The sequence below is a fragment of the Salmo trutta genome, chromosome 14, assembly GCF_901001165.1.
Source record: "Salmo trutta chromosome 14, fSalTru1.1, whole genome shotgun sequence".
NCBI classification, from domain to species: domain Eukaryota; kingdom Metazoa; phylum Chordata; class Actinopteri; order Salmoniformes; family Salmonidae; genus Salmo; species Salmo trutta.
The window spans coordinates 48,325,053-48,338,783 of NC_042970.1; the positions used below are offsets into that span (position 1 = coordinate 48,325,053).

At 44.0% G+C, this 13,731-nt stretch overlaps 1 protein-coding gene across 3 annotated transcripts in view; it reads right to left on the bottom strand.

The window, feature by feature from the left end:
• Positions 1–336: 336 nt before the first annotated feature.
• LOC115208298 (disks large-associated protein 4) overlaps positions 337–13,731 on the bottom strand; it is a 223,395-nt gene continuing 210,000 nt past the window's right edge. For 2 of the 3 annotated variants that reach the window (XM_029776239.1, XM_029776238.1), the window contains 6 exons: positions 11,990–12,432; positions 11,110–11,204; positions 9,331–9,845; positions 7,625–7,716; positions 4,080–4,244; positions 337–2,859 (listed from right to left, as the gene is read on the bottom strand). In XM_029776239.1, the coding sequence (XP_029632099.1) occupies positions 2,620–2,859; positions 4,080–4,244; positions 7,625–7,716; positions 9,331–9,845; positions 11,110–11,204; positions 11,990–12,432 (1,550 nt within the window). In that variant the 3' untranslated portion in view covers positions 337–2,619. Of the gene's footprint in view, positions 2,860–4,042; positions 4,245–7,624; positions 7,717–9,330; positions 9,846–11,109; positions 11,205–11,989; positions 12,433–13,731 lie in introns of all 3 variants that reach the window. The other variant, XM_029776240.1, reaches the window with a different exon arrangement.

The window sequence follows — 13,731 nt, forward strand, 5'->3', positions numbered from 1 at the left end:
TTTTGACAGGCACCCTCTAATAAATGTCCCCTAGTGGTGAATTAAATGCCATTGAATTTCAAACTTATTGATCTCGCCACACCCAGATAAAGAATGTATTACCGATATTTTCATTTGGGCAAAGTTAATATGTTTTGTTAGATGAGAGATTAGGCTACTTGTTATTACTTGACTGGAATCATTCCATTGTCCACTTTTACAGGCCTCTTGAGCGAGTGAATCACCTGACGGCTATACTTACTTCCCACACAGGCAGAAAGGTAATGCATTTCTTTTTTGTTGAAGTACCAACAGCATTTTCAAAAAATAAATGATGGCAACGAAATTACAAATAGATGTACTATAATAGAGATGTAATAATTTGTCTCAATTAAACAAAATGTAGGTATCTAGGGATGATATTTAACGTAAAGAAAACTACAACAAATGGTAGGCAGTGCTATGACAGGGTGCTTAGTTAAAAAAATTAAATGCAAACAATGTGTTTTTCTACATTCAAGAATGAAATCCTTCCCTCCAAAACTGTCATGGACAATTGAGATGTAGTGCAAACTATTACCTGTAGGGGGGGTAAGAGAACTTCCAACATGGTTTCACATAGTGCTACTGAAAATAGTCTAAAGCAGTTTCCTCTCCTTGTCTCCTAATCCTTTCTCGAGTTGTGTCCTTTCCTTTCTCCATCTCTTTTGAAGAGGCCGTCTGGTCAGGAACTGTGATGTGGTTAAAGCCATACAGTAGCACTGAACATGCAGTGCAGTGAATCACGGACCATTTACATGGGTGTGTGCAGTGTGGAGAATAGTCAAATACAGTACCGTCATTGAGCAGGCATTCGTCAAAGTTATTTGATGCTTAACCTCAAGTCTGAATTGGCATTAGTTTCATTTGCTATCCTATAGAGATTTTAAATGTAATTATGGTTGAAGTGACTGGAATTTAAGGTGGAATTGACCACAACTTTCCCATGCATACTGAGTAGCGGTCCCGTATGGGAAACACACCAGCATCTGTGCAAACTCATTTACAATATAAAAAACATTGATGCCAAAACACCAAAGGTGAATTGTAGAGAGGGAAGTTGAGGCAGAAGTTTAGGAAAGAAACCATTTTGAATTATATTGCTGCCGCAGCAAGCTTGAGTTGCTAGAAGTATCTACTTTATAAAACCCACAGACTTTTGAAATGTTCAATGAAATAGCCACAATGATGCAACATGATAACGTTGTTAAAAGCATCCTGAAATAACAAGGAAACAATACAAACTCAAGCACATTTTGCCCAGTGGGACAGTTCTCAATGGTAGTCCTGTCTAACCCCTCTATGTGCAAGTTTCCCACAAAACCTGAATTATATTCAATTGATCTGATATACCTACACCATGGCTGTATTCATTATTGAACAACGTAGCGAAACATTTTGCAATGGAAAATTAAATGAGTGTTTCCACCAGGTTTCAGTCTGTTTTTTCCCTGTTCACAGACCAATGGAGACACATGCCAGTGTAAAGTGCGGCCATTGTCATGGGACTGTGGACATTGGCTGATGAATACATCCTCAGACCAAAAATGGCAGAAAACAATATCATCTCAATGGAAAAGTAGGATCTTCAAACGTTATTCCAGTAAATACTGATGTGTGAGTGTAGTTTGAGTCAGTTATAAAGTACCGATTGTTTTTTCATATACATCTTTAAAAAGGTTGGACAAAAACACACTGTTTTCAATAGATCTCACTTATATAAAGTTGTGATATTTGACATTAAATACCCCAATCCTCTATTTCCTAATTCAGTTTTCAGTGCCCTGCTCTCTGAAACTGCTCACGAATCTAGAACTGCAGGCAAGGGCTCATACAAAACAGATAAAAACAATGAAAACAAAAAGCACCAGGAAGACATAGATAGCTGTGGGTCTAATGCGTGTGTGTGTGTGTGTGTGTGTGTGTGTGTGTGTGTACTCCTCTGAATAAGAGTGTGTACGTTTGACCACATGGTGGTGTTGTGCAAACTATAGGTTGGCCAAGGCAAGGGAGAGGGAGGGGCATTGGAAAGCACAAACGCTTACTCTGTCCGCATATTAGATCTCTTATAGCCAAGGTACAGGTACATCTAAAATAGTCTTGATATAGTTTCTTTAGGAGATAATAATAATACCATCATCGATAACAACTTTTCACTATTTGCGTAATACTCAAGAGTTTTGTGTGTATGTACTGGTATGTAGGCTATGTGCGACGTTTTAAATGTATGCTGTTCTTGTCTATTAATGTTCTGTATTATGTCGTGTTTCATGTTTTGTGTGGACCCCAGGAAGAGTAGCTGCTGCTTTCACAAGAGCTAATGGAGATCCTAATAAAAATAACCCCCAAAAAGTTATAAAAATATTAAGAAAGGCTGTGGTTTAGGTTTTTCCAATGCAGCCTTGTGAGAGGAGACAAGCCTTCCCCATATAGTCTACAGCCCAAAAGATCTCTCTCTCTCTTTGTTTCTCACTCCATCTACTGTAGACTGGCGGCCACTAAGACCAGCCTACCCTGTGTATGGTGAGAAGACCCCAACCATCCCTCTCTCCCTCTGCCATCATCCCTTCCTCCATCCCAGTTTCTCTCTCTCTCTCTCTCTTAGAGGCGAGTCTGGGCCTCAGGGACATAGATCTCGATGCTGTCGGCGCTCTCCGTGGCCGAGTTCTGCCGGACCGAGGCGGCCCTCTTGGCAGCCAGTAGGCGCTTGCGGGCCTCCGTCCGCTGCTTCTCCGCCGAAGAGGTGGACGAGGCTGAGTCGGCGCTCTTCTCGCGGCCCAGCACCGGCTTCGCCTTACCGGGCTTCTTTGGCACTGGAGGAGGGGGCTCTTTCTTGTCCTCCTGGTGGTGGTGGTCCACAATGGATGGAGTCAACCACAAGGGGGCAGAAAAGACATGGGAAAGAGAGACACGGGAGAGAGAAGGGGTTGGGAGGGAGGGGGGGGTGGAGGGGGGAGAGATGAGAGAGTGAGAGGATGCAAGGCGTTGTTGCTGTTGGAAGAAAACCTTGTAACTCCATTAAAAGCAGTAACTCCCCACTTTTAATATTTTATGACTTTAGGACCAAGAAAAAGTATTCAAAATAGCTTCTGATTAATAGCTTTCGTGAATGTATGTTCATACATGGTTTCAGTTTGTTTCAGTTTTGGAGATACAAGGTTTTATTCTGAAAGCAACGAAACCACGGAGGGTAATGCAGAGGTTGCAAAAAAGAGCATTGTGAGTTTCATTTGATAAACGTAGATCTTTGACAGGGACATGTGATTATGGTGAAGCTTTCTACAATAAAATGTACAAGGTGGCTAACTTGACACTGAGCCAATTATATGGACAACACAGATAAAATATGTTGAATACAGGAGATTGAAGGTGACACATTGTCAGAGTAGACACTGAACGAATACCCGTGTGAATCATATGACAAGGACATTAAATGGTCACACTCTATTTGGCCGTACGCCATAAAAGTGTCACAATATTAATATAACTTAACAAGACATAACACATATTGATGCTGTTATGACGTACAGTTCAAATTAAGTGTATCCCATTCGATGAAACACACTGAATTTAATGCAATGTCACTGCAGAAGTAGTGAAACGGCGCTGCAAGAACTCAAAGCAAAACGTACTATTTCCACTACAGTCAATCCAGCAGCCATCAAACAAACTAACCGCTCCCTACACACGTGCGTGCACACACATCCAAGATAAAGCGAAAGCCAGGCCGCATTCCATGACGTGATGTAACCTTTGCCATGCAAGTTCGACTTCAGACCGGAGCATTTATTTTACCGCGACATGCATGCTCAAAGGAGGGGCTTAAAAGTGCAGAAACAGTCCAAAACAAACTGCCCTCTTTGAGATTGAACACCATGCATGTGTAAAGGGAGGTGGCTTCTCTCTAGCCCCCTTTACATTGGGCTGGGAAGCCCCTTTAAGTGTTCCCCTCACACAGGGAGGGGGAGAAGAGAGAGGGGAGATGGGGAGGGAGGAGAGAGGCCAGTTTCGGCGGCTTTCCTACCCCAGTCTGGGCACTGGGCAGCAGGGGTGGGAAGTACCTTCCGCTCGGGGGGCGAGTGGGCCACGGCAGGGGACTGCCAGTCGCTGGACTTGAGTTGGTAGAGCTCGTCGAATTTGAGGCTGATGTCCTCGATGGAGAGCTGCAGCAGGTCCCAGAAGCCCGCCAGGTCCTGGGCTGTGGGCCGCGGGTTGGCGTTCACATTCTGGAGGGAGGGAGAAAAAAAAGAAGAGAAAATGGGGGAGTAGGTGGGAGAGGGAGAGAGAGAGAGAGAGAGAGAGAGAGAGAGAGAGAGAGAGAGAGAGAGAGAGAGAGAGAGAGAGAGAGAGAGAGAAAGAGAGAGAGAGAGCGAATGTTAGAGGGGGAGAGGGAAATGGTGAGGGAGAAAACAAGAGCGGGATAAAGAAGAGATTTGAAATTCATTGAGTCTTGCTTTGTCCACTTTTGATACTAGAGGGAGCTGTCCTACAACACAATGTCAGTGAAGACCTCTGTCCCACTGAATAGATCAGCATTTCCCAAACTTGGTCCTGGGGACCCCAAGGGGTGCAAGTTTCGGTTTTTGCCCGAGCGCTACACGGGTGATTCAAATGATCAACTCGTCGCCAAGCTTTGATTATTTGAATCAGCTGTGTAGTGTTAGGGCAGAAAACGAAATGTGCACCCCTTGGGGTCCCCGGGAACGAGTTTGTGTAAATCATTCTGTCGTAGATGTTGTTTGTCCTTGCACTCAAGTGTGCTACTGTATTGTCATTTGATATATGCCTCTGTAAAAACCTACACTGCTGTCTTGGGGCAGGTCTTCCTTGAAAAAATATATTTTTCCCCTGCTTGATAAAGTATAAGAAGTCAAATGAAATAAAAAGCACAATAAGTCCCTTAATGCAAGGTAGAATGACCACTTTACATAAGCAGTATACTGACTTGGGTGGCACTCTGTTTTGCCTTGCAAGCTAAGTCTGTCAGAGCTGATGGACGGCTTGACGGTCACACTTCGACTTGTTTTCTTCACCTGGCCCACTTGTTCTGTGACTAATGCGCTTCCAGACTATTCTTTGTTATGGTTGGGTCTCCCTGGTTAAGGTTGGGTCTTGTGTGGCTCAGTTGGTAGAGCCTGGCGGTTGTGGGTTCAATTCCCACAGGGGAACAGTATGAAAAATGTATGCACTCACTACTGTAAGTCACTCTGGATGAAAAAAAAAATGCTTGTGTTTCCTGTCATCTGCGCAACTAGGCTTGGTTTTCAAACCCAATCCAGAGCCCTTTGGCTCGACGCGCTGTATGTTTATTTTATCATGCTAATTGTGCTTTCAGGATCGTCAGATAGGGGGACCATTCTCGTTCTGTGGGATTTAAACAACACAACAAAATATGGTAGAACTAATTGTTCCCAGCTGAAAATTGTTATGTATTGAGAGAAATTATCTGGTTTCTGAATAACATTTCTCCTTCAAAAGGGACATGTTGTGTAATGATAGGGGGAAACAATTCCAATAGGTAATTGTCCAATAAATACAAAATATTTGGTCTTTATTTGTAGGATAGAAGTTGTATTGGATGTCAGACCATTTCTTCTGAATATAGATGCCTTTTGATAGAATTATATCAGCAAAGTACAGCATAGCCCAAAGGTTCAATACACAACCATTAATGCAAAACACGAGTTCAACAATATGGTGGCATTAAAACGGACTCACATTACAACCGACTCATTGAACACAATCAGAACCCCTTTCTACAATGCTATGCACACTGAACTTTACGACCGCATGATCATTATTCATAAAAACGGTGTTAACATCCATGGATTCTTGGTCCTCTGTCTGAATAACTGCACGTCTAGTTCTCATTTGAGAGAACGTAAAACATTCCGTCAATGATGACACTGAATTCCCCTGAGAATAGGCTACAAGAGGACGCAACCAACAGAATACAGTCGTTTGCCGAACGTCAGTCTTATCCTACTGATTGGGGCTGTCGTCGTCTGAGTCCGCTGTACTGAGATCAGAGGAATGATGGTATTCAGAGAGACATGTCCACTCTTTAAGGGAGCTTAACCACTCAGGTCGGGGAAAAGCCCGATCAATCAATTTTCCATTGACCTTACTGCCTGTTAGCATTCAGCTTGTCACTTAGCTAAATGCTAATCTCTCAGTCGCATTTCATGTTCCATGTGTTTGCCTAATGATGTGATGTGTGTATGATCAGATGTGGAATTTCTTTTTTTTTGTGCTTTTTTGTAATGTCTGGTTATTTGATGTGTGTGTAGAGTATGGAATAGTATTGTTTTGTCTGGTAGTGTGGTGATATTGTTTTGTCTGGTGATGTTTTTGTAGGGTAGTATTGTTTTGTCTGGTAATGTGGATGTATTGTTTTGTCTGGTGATGTTTTTGTAGGGGAGTGTTGCTTTGTCTGGTTATGTTTTTTATTTTTTATTTTATTTCACCTTTATTTAACCAGGTAGGCAAGTTGAGAACAAGTTCTCATTTACAATTGCGACCTGGCCAAGATAAAGCAAAGCAGTTCGACAACATACAAAAACACAGAGTTACACATGGAGTAAAACAACATACAATCAATGATGCAGTAGAAAAAAATAAGACTATATACAATGTGAGCAAATGATGTGAGATAATGGAGGTAAAGGCAAAAAAATGCCATGGTGGCAAAGTAAATAAAGTATGGCAAGAAAAAACACTGGAATGGTAGATTTGTAGTTTGAAGAAAGTTAAAAGTTAAAATATAAATAATATGGTGCAAAGGAGCAAAATAAATAAAATAAATAAATACAGTAGGGGAAAAGGTAGTAGTTTGGGCTCAATTAAAGATGGGCTATGTACAGGTGCAGAGATCTGTGAGCTGCTCTGACAGCTGGTGCTTAAAGCTAGTGAGGGAGATAAGTGTTTCCAGTTTTAGAGATTTTTGTAGTTCGTTCCAATCATTGGCAGCTGAGAACTGGAAGGAGAGACGACCAAAGGAGGAGTTGGCTTTAGGGGTGACCAGAGAGATATACCTGCTGGAGCGCGTGCTACAGGTGGGTGCTGCTATGGTGACCAGTGAGCGGAGATAAGGGGGGACTTTACCTAGCAGGGTCTTGTAGATGACCTGGAGCCAATGTGTTTGGCGACGATGATGAAGTGAAGGCCAGCCAACGAGAGCATACAGGTCGCAGTGGTGGGTTGTATATGGGGCTTTGGTGACAAAACGGATGGCACTGTGATAGACTGCATCCAGCTTGTTGAGTAGGGTATTGGAGGCTATTTTGTAAATGACATCGCCGAAGTCGAGGATTGGTAGGATGGTCAGTTTTACGAGGGTATGTTTGGCAGCATGAGTGAAGGATGCTTTGTTGCGAAATAGGAAGCCAATTCTAGATTTCACTTTGGATTGGAGATGATTGATGTGAGTCTGGAAGGAGAGTTTACAGTCTAACCAGACACCTAGGTATGTGATGTTGTTGTGGTGGTGGCATAACAAACATTGTTTGGTCTAGTAATTTGATGTTGTTGTCATGGGGTAGTATTGTTTTGTCTGTTTATGTGATGTGAGTATGGGTCAGTTGGAATATGCAGAGGTGATACTTACCAAGTTTTGTTCACACAGCCCTCTGAACTGCTCAAATTTCTTGGTCATGAGGAGCTGAGCACTGCCCACGGCACTGCGGACCTTCCCCAACACTGCAGATAACAAAGACACACACACAGATTGACTCAGACAGACAGACAGACAGACAGACAGACAGACAGACAGACAGACAGACAGACAGACAGACAGACAGACAGACAGACAGACAGACAGACAGACAGACAGACCAGACACACACACACTTTGCTGTGCATTTGGAATTCAACGCAAATCAATGGAGCGCCTTGAATGTCTATTGTTTCACTCAGGAATGAAACCCTAAACTAGGCTAATGGTAATAAACTCTTCCCATAGCTACTGATGTGTATCAGGTCTTACTGTACATCCATTTCCGTACTGTTTCAAAAACAACAAGACAGTGTTCTGCCATGTACTGAGTAAATACTTAGAACACTACCATCTTGAGAGAGATGTGGTTGTCTACACACTTCCCCCTATCTGTACAACTACATTGAAAGCTAGCACACAAGGGAATCTGTGAAAAGGATTTGTCACACAGGGAGAAACAAGATGATGTGAGAGGGAGAACAACCTGTTTTAACAGGAACATTACATTATAACAGCAAAACATGCCAACAACGTTCCCAAAATGAAACCAAGCTAAGGTTGGGTGTCTAGTCTAGAGATGGATGTTAAAGGCCATGTCAAAATGACCATGTCAGAATGACTCCATAAGGGGGGCAACACGAGAGGATCACAATGTAATGGACAGTGTTATCCTCCATAGATACTTGAGTCTTCTTCATCCAGTCTTTATGGCATGGTTTTGCTGCTGCATCAGAAGTAGAACAAACATCTGCATGGGTGAAATCTGACCACTGGATGATGAGGTTATGGCATTCAGAATAGGGACCAGTGGAACCAGGTATTTCTATGGTCCTGCAGTAATCCGATTCGATGTCGACTCGATCTTGCCAACAGTGAGAGAAATGCACATGTGAGCACGCATACACTGTGCACGTGCAGATACACACATGCGTGACCTTGGCTTGTTCTTGGTTTGGTCAAGATCTTCTGATATAGCGTGTGTGCTTGACTGAGATGTTGTGTTAGGACTGTGCAGTGTGTGTGTGTGTGTGTGTGTGTGTGTGTGTGTGTGTGTGTGTGTGTGTGTCAGGCCTACTCTCTCTTGTGTGCTGTGTCAGCCTGATGTTGAGGCGTTAATATTATCTGGGTCTGTAATCCGGTCCAGAGTAGATTAGTGTAATTCTGGGATAACAGGTCTGTCTGTGTGTTAACCTCAGGTATTACCACCTCATCCACTGCAGGGTGTGTGTGTGTTTGTGTGTGAATCCTGTGGTTGAACCCTACTTCCAGGCTTTGAACCTTTGGATCAGGTCAGTTCAGGTCAAACCACTTTGTAGATCAGTCCATCCGCATGATGTGGATGTTAGTGGGGGCTTTTTCCAAAAGAATAGGCTACATTATGTCATCTCAGAAAAACTTTGCATAGAGTTGAGTTACGGAGAGGTTTGTCCCGGAGCATAGTCTGTTGTCAGGATATGACCTACTTTCTGATAGGTTCAGGATCATTATGTCTGCACAGGAGCAAACATTTTCAAATGAAAGCGGTCAATGATAGTTGTAACTAGGGTAGGCAATTGTTTGTATATGTCCTGCAAGAATAGAACGATTAGTTGTCTTACCCTCCTCTGAGAGCTGGTTGTCTTTGGTCTCTTGCTCCATCTGCTGGCACCAGCCCTCCATGCGGCCCGTCTCCGCCTGCAGCAGCTTGAGGAACCAGTGGCCGTCGCGCCGGCAGGCAGGGCCTGGAGGGGGCACCGCGTTAGGGTTCCCGCTGCCGCTATTTCCGTTCCCACTCTCCAGCCAGGGGTCCGGAGGGGGCAGGGATGAGGGGTCCAGGGCCGGGTCCATGCTCTCGGAGAAGGAGTCGGAGGAGTCGGACCGTGTGGTGGAGCGGTTGAGGATCTGCCGAAGCGGAGGTGGCGACGTACTGGTGTCAACGGTGGGATTTGATCCGTTGCCCTTGCTGACCTGGCCGCTGCACGGGGGCGAGGCCATGGATTGGCAGGCGCTGTTGACCATGCTCTTCTTCTCGGCGGCGGGCTTGGCGTGGGAGTTGGCGTGCGAGTTGATGGGAAGGTCCTGTGTGTCAGAGTCTGTCTCCTGCTTGGAGGCCATGCTACTGGAGCGACTGTGCCTGAAAAAAAAACCACACAAAACAGTGAGAAAATAGAAAATGGTCAACGCTCCATCAATATCGATGGCAAAACAGACAATGCATCTCTAATAATGTTATTCTGTCAAACCAACCCCAACTGCTTCTGCAACTGAGCCAACCATCCATAACAAAGACTTGTAGCCTTTTCCTGCTACAAAACAAACCAAGGAACGCCAGCCACTACATCCTCTACTGATCAATACAGGTATAAAAACAGAAGATGGATATCGATCACAGTGTAGCGTTGCCTTGTCGACATGATGCGGTGGTGCACTCAGCTTGGAGGCAGTAGACAGGAGACACAGAACATAGCCTAAACCATAGAGATGGATAGAGAGCATACCACACAGTTGACAACGTTAAAAATGGTGAAAGCCCTCCATTGCATTGCACACGGCATCGCAGGTCTTTTGTGGCAAGTTCGATCTCTATCTATCTCTATGACTCATCAGTTGTTGGGGTAAAGGCTTGGCTGGGGAATGGTCTGTTAGCGCAAACCCTGGCCTTTGTCTGACCTTGGCTACAATGCTACCTTCCGATTGAAGTGATAGAACAGGAAACGCCAAACAGGGGAATAGACGTTCCCCTGTGGAAATACTATGGATGCTTGGCAGTCTGAATATCCATGGTTAAGAATAGGATAATAATAATAGATGGGGGAGGGAGGTAAAATACATACTTTAATTGTTGGTATGGGGTGCCAATAAATAGCATTGATGTTTTAATTAGAAATAGGACTAGGAGGTGGTGTTTTGAAAATGAGTATGTTATCGGTGGACATTCCGGTATAAAAGCTCTTTGTTTAGGCTCTGTCTAAGATATCAACTGATAAAGGCCACATTCAGATGTATTCAAATAGTGAGATAATTCTGACAACTGGTATTTGCAAAACAGCATGAAAACTAGGAGGGAGGTCAAAGAGAGGGAACAAAGGGGAGTGAAGCCGAGTGTGGCATGCAAAGACTTCCTGGCATTAAAAATATGCGAAACTATGTAAATTACATGACAAGTACTACGCTACAGAACGACTTTCAAATGTCGCATGCGTCATTGTAAAATAGCTTATGTAAATATTGTATGCTCTTGGCAACATAGCAGGCGTGTTGCTGTTTTCTCACATTATGTATATTTTCTCAGTGTCTACATCAAAATGGCCCCTCAGAAATGAATATATTTAGGCAACATTTTATTGTGTGGAGGAGAAATGAACGGGAGTCACAAACGGGACAGGAAGTGCACTTACCAGCCGTCGTCCGCCTGGATTCCGATTGACTGGAATCTGGCCAATGGCGGTGGCGGTGTCTCCTCTCGCTGGACTTCCTCCTGAATGCAGTCAACCTAACAACCAATCAAAAAACAGTCTTCAATACAAAGCATTTGTCACCTGGAAAAGGTTGATTCCGGTAGAAAATTTGTGGTGCTCCCGGTCATATTTTTTGCAGTCGATCAGCACGCCTCAGAAGATTGCTACTATATATCATTTTTATGTGGTTCCAGAGACAGTAAACACTTCTGCAGGCATTGTGAGATCTGACCATTTGCATCGTGCAAAAAAAGAACCAGCTGCCTCATTCTAGAGACAGTCTGAAAAAAAATCTATATTAAATAATTAAGTGAAAGCATAATGTTTGCCTCAGGCAAGGATGTGGAGAACTCTTTTGAGTTGTTCATTTTCCAGATGGCACTTTTTCAAAATTCTAATTCAGCAAGCCCCATATGAGCTGTAAGCATAAGAAAAATACATGTTTAATTAGTGCAGTTCACTGTTTGGTTATTCTTTAAAATGATCAATGGTTAGGTTAAATAGCCTCCAGCAGCCCAATGGTTGCACGCCAGTCCAGTGCTGGACCTAAGCCATACTGCCAAACTTGTACCACAGACACACTTACTCTTGCTTTTTACCTCAAACACTAAAAAAACATACTGTGATATTACTGAATCTAATGAAACGTTAATGACTCCACTGTAACACAACTGACTATACAGTAACACCGCTGACAAAACCATAATGTCACTGACAGTACCGTAACAGCACAGACAGTACCGTAACGTCACTTATATTACCGTAATGTCACTGACTATACCATATCGTCATTGACTAAACTGTAACGACGCGCTCCAACCTGTATCCCTATGGAGGAGAGCTTTCTCCGGGGCACGATGTCCGCTCGTGGCTCCTCTGTTGTCAGGCTCCCTCTGTTGGTGCCTGACCTCAGGGGTTCATGCTGGGAGTCATTGGTGTCAGTCCCGGTGGTGGCGTGGTGGACAGTGGTGGCGAGGGGTTCCCGGTGGGTGGCGACGGGCATGGGGATAGGCCGAGGGACACCCCGAGCCAGGCTGTTGGCGCGCATGCTGTCGAGGCTGTCGGAGGAATTGCTGTGTGCCTGGCTAGACTGGCTGGTGAAGGTCTCGCTGCGGCGGTCGCGCTCAGACTGGTGGTCCAGGTAGGTGTCCTGGGCCGACTCAGTGCTGCTCTGCACCGTCACAGAGATGTAGGGCTTGGAGGTGGTGCGGGGCGGCACGGGCGGGGGCGCCGGCTTCTTACAGGTGGTGATGCATGTGGAGACTGGAGGGGAGGGAGAGAGAGAGAGAGAGTTTTAACAAGTCTTTATTGTTCAACAATGATATACTGTAAAGCTTTTAGGGTTCCGAGAGAGCAATTCCTATGAAGTGGCGTCAGCGTGAATTTTGAAGACCGTTGTACTTTGTCTGTTCATTGCATACCAACAAAACTGATGTCAGGGAAAATGTCACCACCTTTAATATAAGATACCTTTATCTCCAAGCAGAAATAAACAAACCAAATGCACGCTAGATTAGCGTGAAGGAGGAACACCCGCACCAACAGGAATCTTTTAAAGCGGAGAATTACATTTACTGGCACACTGAACATACAGTACATACCGTGCACATAATGTTCTACAGGTGGTTAGCATGAGTCACATGCGTCAAAGTCCAAATTGCGAATCAGTCAATCAAATAATGAATGCAATTGCATGTGAACAGGAAGTACAGATCACCACCGGCTGATTGCTGAGTGGAGTCTATGGAGCTTTCACATAGTTCGATAAATAAGACAATTGATTCAAGTAATTCCAGCCCAGAACCCCTAGCCCGAAGAACATGATCCCAATCCCACTCTTCAGGTGATGTGACTGACTGAGGACGGATGCACCGAGAGAGAGAGAGAGAGAGAGCAATTCCTGGTAATGGAGGACCAGTACCTGAGAAGCAGCTCCAATGGAGTGACTGACCATTCAGAGAAGCAGGTGTGGTGTGCTGTTGAATAGCGCCGATCCTGTTTTTTCAGACTGTCTTTGTTTCTCCTTGGCTGTCCCATCGATGCCTCCTCCACTGAACCTACAATGCCTTTTCAACTCAAACTGCCTCAACTTCATCCCAAGTCAACTGAGGCTTTCAATCTTCGTCATTTAAATGTTTTGCTTGTTGTTTTACCTTTAATGCGCTTTTGAGATTATTTGAAAAGCGCTATACAAGTTTTTTTGGGGAAAATTATTAACTATTATTATATATGTAACTCAAGTATGCCTAGAAGGCTCAGTCGGTTACGTTTGTAATTGTTTTTTGGCATTTATTTAAGAGGACCTCAATGAAAATATGTTTTCAAACTTTTTTGTGTCATCCTCGATTAATTTAAATGCATTATCCACATGTCTGGTTGTATTGTGTTTTAAATGATCAAATAAATCTATCTATGGCAGAGTAATCACCCTGCTACACTACAGCCATCAGCCATTGAGGGAGTGATTCCTTTGATATCAATGAAAGCTGCTATACTGCCTGCGTTGCGTTGAGTCCAATGGCAGTGTCCAAGCTCAAGAATCGTCGAGGTTCAATTCTCGAT